The sequence below is a fragment of the Protomyctophum parallelum genome, assembly GCF_964188405.1.
Source record: "Protomyctophum parallelum genome assembly, chromosome: 10".
NCBI classification, from domain to species: Eukaryota; Metazoa; Chordata; class Actinopteri; order Myctophiformes; family Myctophidae; genus Protomyctophum; species Protomyctophum parallelum.
In genome coordinates this window covers 39436632-39451979 of record NC_139704.1, presented here as the reverse complement: position 1 = coordinate 39451979, position 15348 = coordinate 39436632, and the positions used below count along the sequence as shown (strand labels likewise).

At 42.8% G+C, this 15348-nt stretch overlaps 1 protein-coding gene across 1 annotated transcript in view; it reads right to left on the bottom strand.

Moving 5' to 3' along the window:
• LOC310865416 (VPS10 domain-containing receptor SorCS3-like) overlaps nt 1-10925 on the bottom strand; it is a 61227-nt gene extending 50302 nt beyond the window's left edge. The window contains exon 1 of the mRNA XM_083774521.1: nt 10820-10925. Coding sequence (XP_083630647.1) covers nt 10820-10849 — 30 coding nt within the window. The 5' untranslated portion in view covers nt 10850-10925. The remainder of the gene's footprint in view (nt 1-10819) is intronic.
• Nucleotides 10926-15348: the final 4423 nt, after the last annotated feature.

Genomic DNA, 15348 nt, shown 5'->3' with positions numbered 1-15348 from the left:
GCGTAATGTAGTACCGTGAACATAATGCTAGAGGTCATTCAGTCAGTCAGGTACGCCAGGGCCATTGACCGAGCAGCTGTATTTGACGAATTTGGCTTGGCTCTACCAAAGTTCCACATTGCAAACCAGTTCATCAGCTACTGTAGAATGAAGGGAATGAACCTGAATGACCTAACTCTATAAAAAGAACTCACCCATGAATCTATTTTTGCTATGAAAACATAATCATCACTACATCATTATCCATTAAAAATGAACATAAAACAATCCATTAAGTGGATTTTTTGGCGTAGTGGCCTTTGAGGTTCGATCGCTGGCTCTTCTTGGCTTAATGTAGTGTCCTGGAACAAGACACAGAATCTTTAATTGTTCCTGATGAGGGTGTTTCCCTGCATGGTTACCTCTGCCGTCGATGTGTGAATGAATGGCTGTGTGAATAAAATGCCCAGTGCTTGCTCCACATCAGGCCTAACTTATAGTTTGTGGCATGGCCGTGTTGTGTGAGAAAAAGAAAATCACTTTTATCGCTCTTATCATCGTACATCATCATGACGTGTCGATTTGCTCAACCACATAATGACGTACTGTACATTCTCAATTCATTGCCAATGGGAATGTAATCTTTGTGGGACAAAAATACCGATTTTCTCGACCACATATGACGTAAATTCTCCGTTCATTGCCAATGGGAATTTAATGTTTGTGTAGGACGAAGATCTACACTAATAGCTGAATCTAGAAGGGTCTAGCGCCCCTTAAAATTACGTTTCAAGTGAACAAGGTGTTGATGCCAGTACACAACAGGTACGACTCGAGGAGCTGATATTCCACCAGGACAGCCCTATGCAAAAATGTAATTTAATTTAAGCAAGTCTAGATTTCCTTTATTTGTGTTAAGTGGCATTCCTGTTTAACCATTTAAACAATCAAAACACATGTTGATAATTTACAGTTTAATTGGATATCTTATTTGCAGTACATTTGCTGACAAAGTTTACCCAATGTTCCCGTTATATATTATAGGCGACTGTAGAGAATGGGTAGAGAGGCCATCGCTGACCCCCTGACTCCCTGAGGAAGACACTTATATCTTACTGCTCCCCGACCCTGGGCAATATATTAATGGCACTCACTGTGCTCCTAATAGTAAGGATGGGATAAAGGGTGAGGGCAAACTCCATGTTTGTGCAGCATAAAAACAGCATAAAGGCTTGAGTACCTGGAGTAAGACGTGTTTTTGCAGAGCTCCCACAGAGTGTAATTACTTTACCTTTAATCCTCCCGACACTAAAACATATCGTCATTACGTCACCACCATTTAATCCTCATCTTTATTGTCATCCTTGAGAGCTAGTTATACCCTGACGTCATATGCTGCTACGATATATACGCATACGCAAAGTAACCACAGTATACCGCTAATCAACTTACAAATTACATATACACATAGAGGCATTTCCTTTAATCCACCCGACACTGATCGACATATACGTCACCAGTACTTGCGCGCTCTTCTTGCGCACTAGTAGGCCATTTATGACCTACTTGTGTGCAACAAGCAAGTATAGGCACTCGCCAGAGTGCAGTTCTAGTTACTTGTGCAAGCAGAGCGCGCAAGTACTAGTTTCGTCCAGGACGATGTTCGATGCGTATGCGCCGTCCCAGCATATGACGTAATGACTACTTGTGCCTGATACGCACATCTGATTGTGCCAGATTACATACATGTATACATACAGTAGGGGCATTACCTTTAATCCTCCCGACACTAAAACATATCGTCATTACGGCACCATCGAAAACCAATTACACTTTGGCATTGGGTCCTTTAATCCACATCTTTATTACATCATCATTGAGAGCTAATTATACCAGTTATACCCTGACGTCATATGCTGGGACGATACATACGCATCAAAAGGGGCGCAAAGTAACCACAGTATACCGCTAATGAACTTACAAATTACATATACATATACACAGAGGCATTTCCTTTAATCCACCCGACACTGATCGACATATACCATCGAAAGCCGTCGCTTTTACCATACTTCACAATACTACTTTTTTACCTCCAAAAACTAGGTACGTAGAAAATAGCTAAACCTAATAATTCAATATTTCAAACGTTCTTTCACAGAGAAGCTGAGATTTGACAGTTTGTGTAGTGGTCGACAGTACTTGCGCGCTCTGCTTGCGCACTAGTAGGCCATTTATGGCCTACTTGTGTGCAACAAGCAAGTAGGCACTCGACAGAGTAAAGTTCTAGTTAATTACTATTTTTAAGCGGGTTTGTGGCAGTATAACCTGCTGAATGGGTCACTGAGAGATTGAAAACAGCATAAAGTTCAAACATCCCATTGGACTCGCTGCACTCGCATGTTGCGGGCCTCTATAGTGCACAGTTCCAAAAACACTTACATTTCTCCCCATCAGCGTTACAGATCTGTACTCTATTCCCCCTCCCCCCACCTGCAACTGACAGCCCCTGGTTAGGCAAACTAGAGATCAGAGGAGTGCACTTTTCTCTTTTTTTTATAATTTGAACACTGTTGTAATATTACTTCATTATACTGCTGCTAACCTTTTCACATCTTGTTAAATGTGTTTTTAATGTGACTGCAGTGCCTGAGAGACGGGGCCAGTGCAGTTTGTACAAGTCAACATACGTCAACAGGTCATTAGTACTGGCTGCTGTAAAAAAAGAAAAACCTGGGTTTTTCTCTGTAAAAATCAAATTTTATTTTCCTACATTTTGTATGTGTGTGTGTGTGTGTGTGTGTGTGTGTATGTGTGTGTGTGTGTGTGTGTGTGTGTGTATGTGTGTATGTATATATATATATATATTAAACAAAAATGTAAATTAATAAAAAATGTAAACGAGTAATGTATAAGTTTGTTTGTGTGTGTGTGTGTGTGTGTGTGTGTATATATATATATATATATATATATGTAATACAAATTGAGAAGTGTAGTGAAGATAGCCGGTCTACAAGTTGGCAACGTGGCGCCAAGCCAAAAGTTCCACTTCCTTCCTGGACTACATGTTGTCTCAGTATGGGCGCATCCAGACAGTGGATTCACGAAGATGCCAAAAGCCGTGAGCGCCAGGCGTCTCTTCCTGGTTTTTAAACAGCTCGAGGCTTTTGGCATCTTCGTAAATCTACTGTCTGGATGCAGTCTAAGACAGCTCTCCTCCATCCACAAGGAGGAGCAGTGCACCAAAGCATCATGGGAATTGTAGTCCAGTAAGGAAATTAGCCCAGTGTAAAGTTCTCAAACTCTGCCCGAACCCGTCCTGGCCAAACCGGTACCGACCCGACGTTTTCGGGTCGAGCCGGGCCCAATAAATATGCTAATTAGTCGGGCCGGGCCGGGCCGAGCCTCGGGCTCAGTGATTTTCCGTGATTTGTTAAGAATTTTATTATAATAAAAATACATGTAAGCCTACATGTATGTACTTATTTTGAAGAGGGCTGCGCTCGGCGATTCACTTGTGACAGGAGGAGGATGAGTGGAGGCGGGGGCGCAGCACGCTGGCATTTCAGCAGCATGCACTGCGTGCAGGCAGTACAGCAGAGAGAAGTGAACGCTGTGAGACTTGGCTGGCCTCTGGTGTGCGCACCAAATGAGCTTCTAACCTAACCAGTTGACTTGCCATAGGCCTATGCTTAAATGTTTTATAAGATCAATCGGATTATCACACGATAGCTGAAGCGTCAGGTTTTCGTTATGTTGCACTGAGCTATCTCGTTAACCCATGCTGGCAGCGATGAATATAACCTAATAATTTAATCAATGGTCACCAACCGATCCATATAAATGGTTATGATATAGCCTAACTCTGTAAACGCTACACGTAAGTGTATGATGACCATGCAATGTTACAGTCGTCCATAAAACCTCACGCCTCCATCTCCATATACAGTATGGAGCTGACCTGTTCTGACATTCCATTATGTTGATCCCACCCCACCTGTCCTTCCTCTTCGATGTCTCCCTTTTGACTGATACCTGTCCATAGACGGCGAAAACTAGAGTTCTAGAGTTCAACAGGCCCGAAACTACCTGGGCCCTCATCAAACCCTGTACACTCAAGACACTGCCCCCGCTGCCACCCTTAGATCTCCATATATGGAGCTGACCTCATCAAACACTGTACACTCAAGACTTTAAGGTTCAGGAAAATCAACTTGTCTTATGTCTACATTTCAATACAGAATGTTTTTCTTTAAGCATATACTTTTGACTGATTCAGTATTTTTGAGTGGTGCAACCACACCAAGGAATAGCAATGTCTGGGACTGTGAATATGTTTAGAGTACCAGTAGGGGCAAAAGTGGCGCTGTTGTGCCAGAAACAGAGAGAGAGAGATAGTGTTGCACTGTTGCCTGCTAAGAGAGAGAGAGAGAGAGAAAGCAATTGTACTCCAGTAATTTAACTCGAGTACTAATTTGATTATAGATAGCTGTCACTATCTATACTTTGACTCGAGTACTGGGGTTCAGTACTCAGTAACACAACAATAATCACACATTGTTGGTGATTATAGTTGGGTCTTTTGAATGATATGCAGTCTATTAGTAATAGTCATCATGACGGTGTGAAATGATTGCATATGGCTCGCCTTGAACAGTAAACGTGTGTCCTTGCCTGCAGAGACACTCACAAAGGCTACAGCCAGAATATGAAAATATATTTATACAATACACATTTGAATTGCATCTGAAAGTTGAGTGTATTCCTCTGTTTTCCATATGCTATTGTTCCTCCTGATTGTCTGCACCTCACAAAGACTTGTTGGTGTACGTTGCTTATTTTTTTCTTTTTGAGCGGTGGAACACCGTCTCCATCATGTAGCTTTGTGTGTCCCTTCCCTATATCCCTATTTCTGTTTAGCATCACTCCCAATCTTCCGCCGTAGCCTGAAAACCCACCTTTTCAGACTCCATCATGGCCCATAGCACTTACCCTAACCCCTTAGATAGCATTTCTGTTGGCTTAGATAGGATTTGACACAGACTTATAGCATGTTATTATTACATAATTACAAAACATACATTAACTCATAACCTCTTTTGTACTTCATGCTCACTTGTGAGCTTAATGCAGCACTAAACTAGGGCTTAGCTTAATTAGCACTTAAGTACATTTTGAAGCCGATACTTGTGTACTTTTATTAAAGTAAATTGAATGTAGGCCTAGTCTTGTAGACCTTTTAATTTTATTTTTACTTATAAGAGTAGTTCCCCCCCAAAAAATGACACACCCCATGAAGCGTTGAAATCACATTTTACTTTTTGACGCATTCTTCGCTGAGCCAATAATTTGATGACTGGCAGAGTAAACGGTAGGAGACTCAAAGAGTCTCCATTGAGTGACTCTCTGCCACTCAGCAAATTATTGGCTTAGGAATGCGACAAAAACAAAACTCTCCATGAATCCAAGGCTTCATGGCTCGAATAATTGATGAAAAATAAGTAACTTTTTGGGTGACCTATATCCCTTTTAAGTAAAGCATCTGGATACTTACTCCACCACTGCATGCACACGCGCACACTCACACGTGCACAGCCGCACAACCACACACACACACACACACACACACACACACACACACACACACACACACACACACAGCAACTGCCACCTGAGCAGCCACGGTTATCTTTAAACATGATAGTACCTGAAGCCCCTGTGTCGCTCCAGGCAGTGTGCTTTAATTCTCAACACCCAGAGAGTGTCATAGCATAATGTCGCCTGCCTCACCTCTGCTATGCTCCCCGATGCTTAATGCACTCATTTGTTTAGATATCGATCCTGATGGGCGGGGCAGATAATACTGAAGACTTTAAATTATCTGGCACTCGATGGCATTGTTTCTGTAATTACTTAGTGGCTTCTTTACAAAAACAATGTGACTGCAGTTGTAAGGGGCAGCAGGACACATAAAGCATGACACTGGGAGGCCATCTTCACATTTACATGTTAATTGTGACTTGATGATTACCGCAATAAAATGCATACACTTTATGACCCAAACCCAGCTATAGTATCTGTCCACATTACCATGCTGTGACAGTTATTAAACTAATTAATCACATGCAAACCTGTCAAATTTTATTCTGTGCCTGCTTCATCACTTTGATTAAATCCACAACATAAAAGTGTGTGTGGGCACATGTAGTGTGCGTGCATGTGTATTCACATGTAAGCAGCACTTATTAAATATGTGCATCACTTGTATGCGCATGCACATGCATACTGGCATGGGTGTGCGTGCGCGTCCGTGTGCGTGCTGTAGTGTGTAACGGAGATGAGAAATCAAGGACATGAGTGTGCTTGAACCGACCAATGAGAGGCATTTTCCATACTTAAAATGCACTTTGTGAGGCAAAACTACAGCAGAGTGCTGAAGAAGTGCCGAAAGCCCCTGGTGATGTGATGGAAATGGTCCCTGAACACAAATGATTCATGAAAAATGGCACATAGGCATGAAGTAAGAAGTGGAATTTCTCTGAATTATTGCTTATACGCAGGGTGCAATCTGCAGGAACTGGCTTTGGCTTCTTGTAGAATCCTGCAGTGTGTCGATCAGCATCCTGGAATCAGCCCTAAAGGCTGGAGCTGCATCGGATTAATGAACAGGCTTATGGGGTTGGTGCCGTGGGGGCCTCCAGCCAGCAGGGGACACAAATGCCTCAAGATAATAAAATAAAAAAAGATCTAGATGTTTATTATTTGCAATGACTATAGTGCTAACACCCAACCCATGTTGAGTCGGCCTTCACTTTTACAGTATATACTCTATATAGCTTTGCTGTCGGGCAAATATTTAAAAGTTTTATGTTTATTCGTAAATGAATGCCCTACTTCTTCATACTACAGTGTGACATTAAAGGAGCAAAAGTAGCCAATCTACAAGTTTAAAAAAACATGAGATTGCAAAGAGTTCTGAGCTTAGCTATCTTTGACCCCCCCAAGAAATCGTTTTGGATATACAATTCCAGGTTTCCACCCGAAATGTACGGTGTGTGTGTGTGTGTGTGTGTGTGTGTGTGTGTGTGTGTGTGTGTGTGTGTGTGTGTGTGTGTGTGTGTGTGTGTGTGTGTGTGTGTGTGTGTGTGTGTGTGTGTGTGTGTGTGTGTGTGTGTGTGTGTGTGTGTGCGTGTGTGCGTGCGTGCGTGCGTGCGTGCGTGCGCGCGTGCGCGCGCAGGGGGGTCTGTGTTCCACATGGCCATAGATGCAGTTTGAAAATATCAATCATCTGCACAGCCACAGTTTGCATTTGAGTGTGCCACATGGACTTGTACATATGTGTACATCGTGGGAGCATTGTGACAGCCACTAATCATACACACACATCAATGAAGAAAAGCCCCTCCGTCTAGCTACTGTAGAAGCTCCCAGCCTCCCACACGTCAATTTACAATTTACAGGCAGAATGAACGGCCCAATCATCATGGGCAGGCTTATTGAGAATTCGTGGACAAGCTGTGAAATAATGCTAAGCCGACTGGCAGTACATTCTTTGGGAAGAAATATTTGGATCAGTGTGCCATTTGCATTGAAATTGTGAACTTCTAAAGCATGACTTTAAATAAATCTACTATACTATGAACTGAATACACTGTCAGGCAGAGGCAATGATGTCTACTCAGGTTGACAGAAAGCATACAATTATGCTCAGAGGACTTTACTGTGTATATACAGTACGTACTGACCATCACATGAGTTAATATTAAACATTGCATCCCTATTTTGGGAACATTTCTCTTTCTTTTATTAAATCACAAAATGAGCAGATCTACAGGCTCACAAGTTCACAACACATCGTACAAGCTTATAGATCAGCTTATAGATCAGCTATTCATCATACATTGAAGTACTATATGTTTCAAGTGGCTTTTAAGGAATCTTTCCCGGGAAGTAAAGTAATACTACTTCAGAATGGTCTGTGTTTTTTTTAAACAGAGCTAGGTGTGATGAGGAAAATGAGCCAAATAAAAAGCATTGTCACTTTTACCCTCAACATCTCAATGAAACCAGACGGAGCCTTTTCCAGGACTCTGAACTTCCTTCCTGTCATCCATTTTTAACACCCACAAACACCTCTGTGAATTGCCAGCCTACCCCACCACTCTCATTTTATGGCTCAAGGAGTTTCCCTGCAAACGGTCGTGGCATGCGAAACTGAATGGCTGTCTGCGTAATGAAGCGATTATGAACGCAGGCATCCCCCAGGGCCGCGCCATCCCCGCCGCCGCTGGCATATTCTCTATTTATTCGGAGGAGATTATGTTCCATAATAACTGCCACGTTCTGATTAAGTACGTCTATGACATGACCCAGGTGGCTCGTCTGATTCTTCATCTCTGGCAACAAACAAGGCAACGTAACAGATAACTGACAAACTGACAGGCTGGGCTGTAGTCTAAAGCACCTCCGACTTAAACACGTCAAAAACCCAAGAGATTTATATCGAAGGAAACAGGAGCAGCTGGCCTCATCTGGTGCTCCTCCAACCCCACTCCCCCTTCAGATGACCAGGAGCAAGTGTCCAATTTCAGATACCAGACAACTGAGATTGACCAGAGAATCACCTCAGCATAATTATGGACAAGGCACGGCACAACAGAGTCGAACAGACCGCTCCTATACCGCTAAAGAGCTATAGGGTGTTTATCGTCAATCGGGACACTTATTAAGTGCCCTAACATTTTACATCCTAGAACGGTCGTCCGTCACGGAGAAGGGAAAGCCAAGTCTGTGCAAGTTGTACATCACATCCAGCTTATAACATCACTGACTGCTGACAAATGCATCACACCAAGCAAGAGCCACCAAACCAAATCATCTGCCACATTTTTTTGTCCTGTGGGTGTGTGTGTGTGTGTGCATGCGTGCGTGCGTGCGTGCGTGCGTTGGGGGAGGGGGGTCTGTGTTGGCCATAGATGCAGTTTGAAAATATCAATCATCTGCACAGCCACATCTCAGCTCAACAACCATGTTACAAACTGTACACAGATATTGATCTGTCAGACAGTGAATTATTAGCCGAAATGCATGTCCTGCTGTTGTCGCATGCTTGATGGCTCAATTTAATGAGCTACTTGGATGTAATGGCCAAAAACATGCATGTTAAAATCAGTATTACAATCATATATTGTCAAGACACCTGCCATCATTGGACATTTGGAACAAATAAACTACACACAGATTTTACTTAGAGTGTACATCTATTGTCTGTAATATAAACAAATATCCCCTATGTGAGATACCACATACCGGAAGCGGTATAGGCTCAATCAAACCTTTAGTATTAAATACTGTTACTGATATAATGATGATACTACTACTAATAATAGTTCTAGTTCATTTTATCAGTTTTACTTGTTGATGTCATTACCAGTGAAGTCTCCCTCTTAAGCTTTCTGCCTTTGGGAGTGAGGTGCACTGTATACAGTATATGTGCAGCCATTTTATCATTTTTCAATTTCAAGCAGTGTTACATATTATGTTACAATGGGTTTTGTGTCAGTGATGTGACAATCATCATCAATAATTTAGTATCAGCTCTAATTTTTACATCTAGGCCTACTATAGGGCAGGCCTCCAAATCACTTATTTAATTTTGTTTTGGCTCCCAGAAATCTAGAAAGCAAAGAGTAAACGTCAAATGTAAATTACATGTGATGTGAAATGTATAGTGGAAAATACTTTGCAGGTTAATTTATTATGATAGATGAAACTTTGATGCATTTCAATGGAAACTTTGAGAAACAATAATAACTATAAAACTATAATAACTATACAATAAAAACTATACAGACAATATAGCACATGTAAACAGATGGATGGATGGATGGATGCAGATAGATAGATAAATAGATAGTATAGATGTACTTATAACCCCAGGACACTCAGTGGTTACTCCCTGTGGGAGTCCACTGTTACAAAGAATTCCCTTTTTACTAGTGAAAAGTAGCATACTTTATGGACGACAAAGATAACGCAACCGGGCAATTAAACCCACTAAGTGTGTGAGCCAAATGTCAAAGGCAAAGTCATACTTCATTTGCCAAAAGGTCACACTCAGTGTGTCTCATCAGTGTCAGATCGTGTCACTTTGGGTGCAATCCCATTTAATTGCGGCAGCTGCACCTTCCTGTGAATACAAGAACTTGATTATTTCATAAATAATTAATGTGTTTTGATTATGGCCTAATGGTATGTTCAAAATGCTTCCACCTCTCCATAACTCAGTGTCGAGTGAATCGACCTGCTGTGGCAAGCTAACGATCAATTAAAAGTTGTGGGTTGTGACAGCTATGTTCTTCATTGTAATTATTGCTGAAGCAAACTATTGGGCAGAGACAATATCACACAGTGAAACAATAAGTCGGCACGAAAAGGCGCGCAATATGTGACCTGTAACAATATATAACAACTGGGAACATTATATGATGGGTTTATTCATGAATAGATTAGTGTATATTGTTTAATTTTTAATGTTTTGAATTAGTGACTAAAACGGGAATGGCGTTCAATTATGGGCGACAGCTGTGCGTAATGATGTATATTAAGCCAATAAACTACCCCACCCTGCATGGCCACCCAGACCAGACGGACTTGACAAATGATATATGTTGTATTATGAAACAGTTTTGCTGCCTGGTTTGCACTCTGATCGAAAAAGTCTGCATTATTCTCGCACATTTAGTGACAGCCATGGGGTTGTGTGTGTGTGTGTGTGTGTGTGTGTGTGTGTGTGTGTGTGTGTGTGTGTGTGTGTGTGTTTTGTACATCTGAAACTCACACTGCTGTTGTGCCCAGACCAATGCACCATCGCCTGGTTGTGCGCAGAGTCTCCGGACAGCGCAAAAGTGGAGGTGTCCAGATGCGCCTCGTTCTGCTTCGGGTTGTTGTTGTTGGACCCTCTGGTCTCTTCTCCGACGCGTCGATATTCGGCTCTCGGGTTGTAAACCCCCTGCGCTGTCTCCAAAATCCTCTCTCTCGCCAGCGCTTCTACAGCTGTACTCCTATCCAAAATCTCGGCGACCGTTGTAGCCACGCTCCGAGTTTTTCTCCGTCTTCTGTCACGAATCGTGTCCCCTAACAACACTGTATGGCTGTCCTCGAACAATGTGTCATACTTTTTACGGGATGATGATAAACGATTGGGACTGTTTGGTACCTTTTTGGCGCTCGTGTGTATCCCATTGTGCTCCTCCGTCCCAAGTCTCCTTTCTCTAGCATAGTTTCCCTCCACAAGTCCGGAGATGACCGGTTCCATCTCATCATAACCATTGGTAAGAGTTGTTTTATTGTAGGGTTTTGTTGCCACTTTGACCCCCGTCGGTTGTCGGATTGCGCGTCTCGCCAAAGGCATTATCTCCAAGCGGTGAAGTCTGTTGATCGTTTTAGGAGAACTTATTTCCGCGTGTGCCTCTAACTTGGGACGAAAAGGGTCAAACGCGACAGCCAAAAGCGACAGATAACACAGTGACCACAAGCCGAACATTGTTTTCACCCAAACTGATCTCGGTATAGCTATAAATTAGACAACAAAAAAATAAAATAAATAAATAAACACAATTAGATAACCTGTATATAAACCAATTCAACTACGCGGGGACATTCAACAGCTGAGATAGATTTTTCCATTAGGACCAAGAAGAAACACTTCAGCAGACCCGCTCTCGTCCAGGACTTTGTCAAAGTGAGGGGACTAGTTGGGGAGGCGCTGCGCATCATGCAAACGCAAATCTGACTGCAGGAATTGTCAGAGCCCGGCGTCGTGGAGGACAAGCAGGGATTTCCAAGCGCTGTTACACTCAAACGCATGATTTTTCTATTCTCAAGGTTGAACAGACCCAGTGTCCCAGTGCTGTCCCCCCCCCCCCCCCCCCTCTCTCAATTAACTATTAATGTAAAACTTTATTCCAGATAATGTTAGCCCAAGGAATCGGATAGACCCTTCCAGGAGGTGGTTGATTCCTTCCTGTGGAGATAGACTATTGCCCCAAAAGTACTATTCAATTCGGAGCTGTTGAACAATTATTTTTGGCTGAGCAAGATTTTGCAACCAATATATTAAGACAATAACTTAAGTAGCCTGCCCTACTGGGATACATGTAGGATCCTGCATCCAATCAGATGATGATGAATCACTAAAGTAGATGAATGTATTATGTCTGTTCTGTAGCCTACTTGTCACGTATTTTATGCATTTTAGAGAGAGAGAAAGAAATTACTCAGACAGAGGAGGGAGGATAAAGGACTTCCAGGTGCTATCCTTCAGCACTTCTTACAGCAGCCCCAGATTCCTAGTGTACATATGAGGGGAGTTCCTGTGTGTGTGTGTGTGTGTGTGTGTGTGTGTGTGTGTGTGTGTGCGCGTGTTAGAGAGAGAGTGAGGTAGGGGTGGGGGAGAGAATGACAGGCAGACAGACAGATGGATATAGAGAGAAAAACAGCACTTTACATCCATGGTCAATGTATTGTCCTTCAGGCCCAGGCCGTAGCGTAACGGTCTGGGCACCGGACTGGTAATCCAGTCGCAGTGTGCCGCGGGTTCGACTCCCGGACCCGACACGGCCTTTACTGCATGTCATCCCCCCATCTCTCTCCCGTTTCCTGTCAGCCTACTGTCTGTCCCTTAAAAAATCAATAAAAGGCGTAAGCCGCAAAAAAAATATCTAAAAAAAAAAAAAATGTATTGTCCTTCAGCATTCTGGTCCAGATTCCTCTTTACTGTAGCCTATACTATACTAGCCATGTGTGTTTTGTTGGAGAGGTGGGGACAACTGAGATATATTAGAGGTAAAACAAGATGCAGTATATTTCAATGAATTCACCCCAGAACTGCCAGATAATAAATCATGACATGATCTTGATAACATCTCTCTCTCTCTCTCTCTCTCTCTCTCTCTCTCTCTCTCTCTCTCTCTCTCTCTCTCTCTCTCTCTCTCTCTCTCTCTCTCTGTCAAATGAAATGTAACAAGTGTTAATATTCACCATTCACCATTATCGTTGGTGGATGAATTAGGCAACTAAAAGCAAGACATGAAGCACCATAGCACCATCTCAATCTAAAAAGACCCAAGATAAGAAAGAATTCTTTGAAGTCATGTTCCCTGTCATCTACCTGATGCCTTATGCACCCACGGCAAAAATGTCCTCTGTCAAACGTGTTTTCATCTCATTACAATGTGCATCATACTGTGTAGACTACAACATCTTTCATTCATTTGCACTGCATGCAACCATGCATGCCAGGGTTTTTAAACAACAAAGAGATTTTATCATTCCTTTCCATGTTTTTTCAATCAATATGCTATTTGAAAGGTATTACGTTCAATTATCTGACTCCACTGAGTCATTTTTACTTTCTCTGTTATTTCTCACTGTGAATTTATCTCAATCTTTCAAATGCTATATTTCCATCAGCTATAGCCACATTCCAGGAGGACACTGAGGAAGGGAGACTTCGATTTTCTTTACGGCTGATTAGCATGTCTTTGGATCACAGGACAGGACAAAGAGCCTATCCAATTACGTCCATTTAATGTGAGGGCAGATGTGAGGTAGATTAAGTGGTAGCAATAACTTAATTCTGTGAAGGTTACGCACATCTATTCAGGAACTGTGAGTCTTTCAGAGGTAACCACAAAGAACTTGCAAGAAGAACATGTGAAGCAAGCCTTGCCGTTAGTTATTTATGAGGGGGAAGGGGAAAAAAACCTTGCAACAGTGAAGTGTGAAATATTACTTAGCTGTCAAAACTTTCAAAGTCCTTGAAAGTCAAGCAGGCTACGAACCAAGCGGAAAACAATACAGTGGGTGGATAACATTAGGGCTAGCCTAGGACCCAGCTTTGGATGGTTTCTTTGATGAGAAACACACCAATACATCCACAATCAGACAGCACAGAGCCTGCAGTCAGAGCGAGGTGGGGGGGCAGCCGGTGGCTCCCACCCTCAGAGGGCGCACTGCTTGGCTACTGTCTTGTGCACGGCTGTACAAACAAATTGAGATTCATACAAGTGAAGGCTCCAGGCAGCAGGTGCTATAGCTACTGTTGTGTGACTCTCTCCCACATCGACAGCTCTCTCTATCCATCTCCGCGGGCCAATCCCGCCAGAACGCCTCTGCGACGAGAGGGTAATTGGACTGATCACACTGTGTTTACCCATTATGCTAGTGAAATGAAGTGGGTTGCTCCCAAGCCCACCATGACATCCCTGAGAGGGAGGAGCTAGGGGCCTCGTCCGTCAATGACACTTCTTTTAATCTGTGCAGAGTTCCGACCCTGAGGCCGTAGGAGCAATGTGTGTGTGTGTGTGTGTGTGTGTGTGTGTGTGTGTGTGTGTGTGTGTGCGTGCGCGCATGCGCGTGTGCATGTTGTGTCATGTTTGAATGCATTTCCCTTTCATGTATAAATTATATTAAAGTTTGAACAGAGAAGTGGCTGTGGCATCATGTGTCTGTGTGCTTCCATACAGTATGTGTGCGCATCCATGATTGTGCCTAATCCTAAACGATTGCATGTCTTCTGGCACATTAGTTACAGTCTTCACGTTAGCTACTTAGCTACGCTTGTGAAAGAGAGTATGAAAATGGAGGTCCCGCACACATGGAGCGCTCATTCAATTCTATACCCCCAGAGTATAGATAGATAGATCATTAGCCAGATTATCAGATCTAATAGTCTCAATTCTGCCAGCCCATAATTTAGAGTAGACAATTCATGCAGTCTCATCCAAACTGCCTCTCCTCAGTCTGTCCCGCCTCGCTGAAGACAGGGGAGCAAACCCAGACGCTTTCAGGACAAAAATCCCATTTTGCAACCACCGCCTGCATCCCGAGCTTGTTAGTTCCAACACTTCAGTGATCCCGGCGGAGCGAATGCCCAGGCACTAGTTGGATCCATAATGGCCATCACCCAGACAGTTCCTATTCTCGCGCAGCAGATGAACAGAAAGGTGCATTCCTCCCGTTGCCATCGTAGTAACACAGTTTAAATGTAGAAGGGGGGTTATTTTATTGCAGGTGGAAAAACAATTATGGCTTTTTTTTAACCTTCTTCATAGTCAACATAAAAATAAAACTGCTTTAAAATTAGGTTGAGAGATGCAATTTCAAATGGTTTTGCAGTGATGAACTAGCCCTCACACAGACCACCAGACGTCACAGTTCTTCTTATTTTTGAGTCTCTGACTTGCCATTATCACTTTAATGTCCTTTGATTTCTACTTTGTAGACTTCCCTGGACCTAAATGGATGGAAAATGCTTGATTACCAGATGGGCAAATATGTCGAAAATATTGATGCGATTTACTTGAT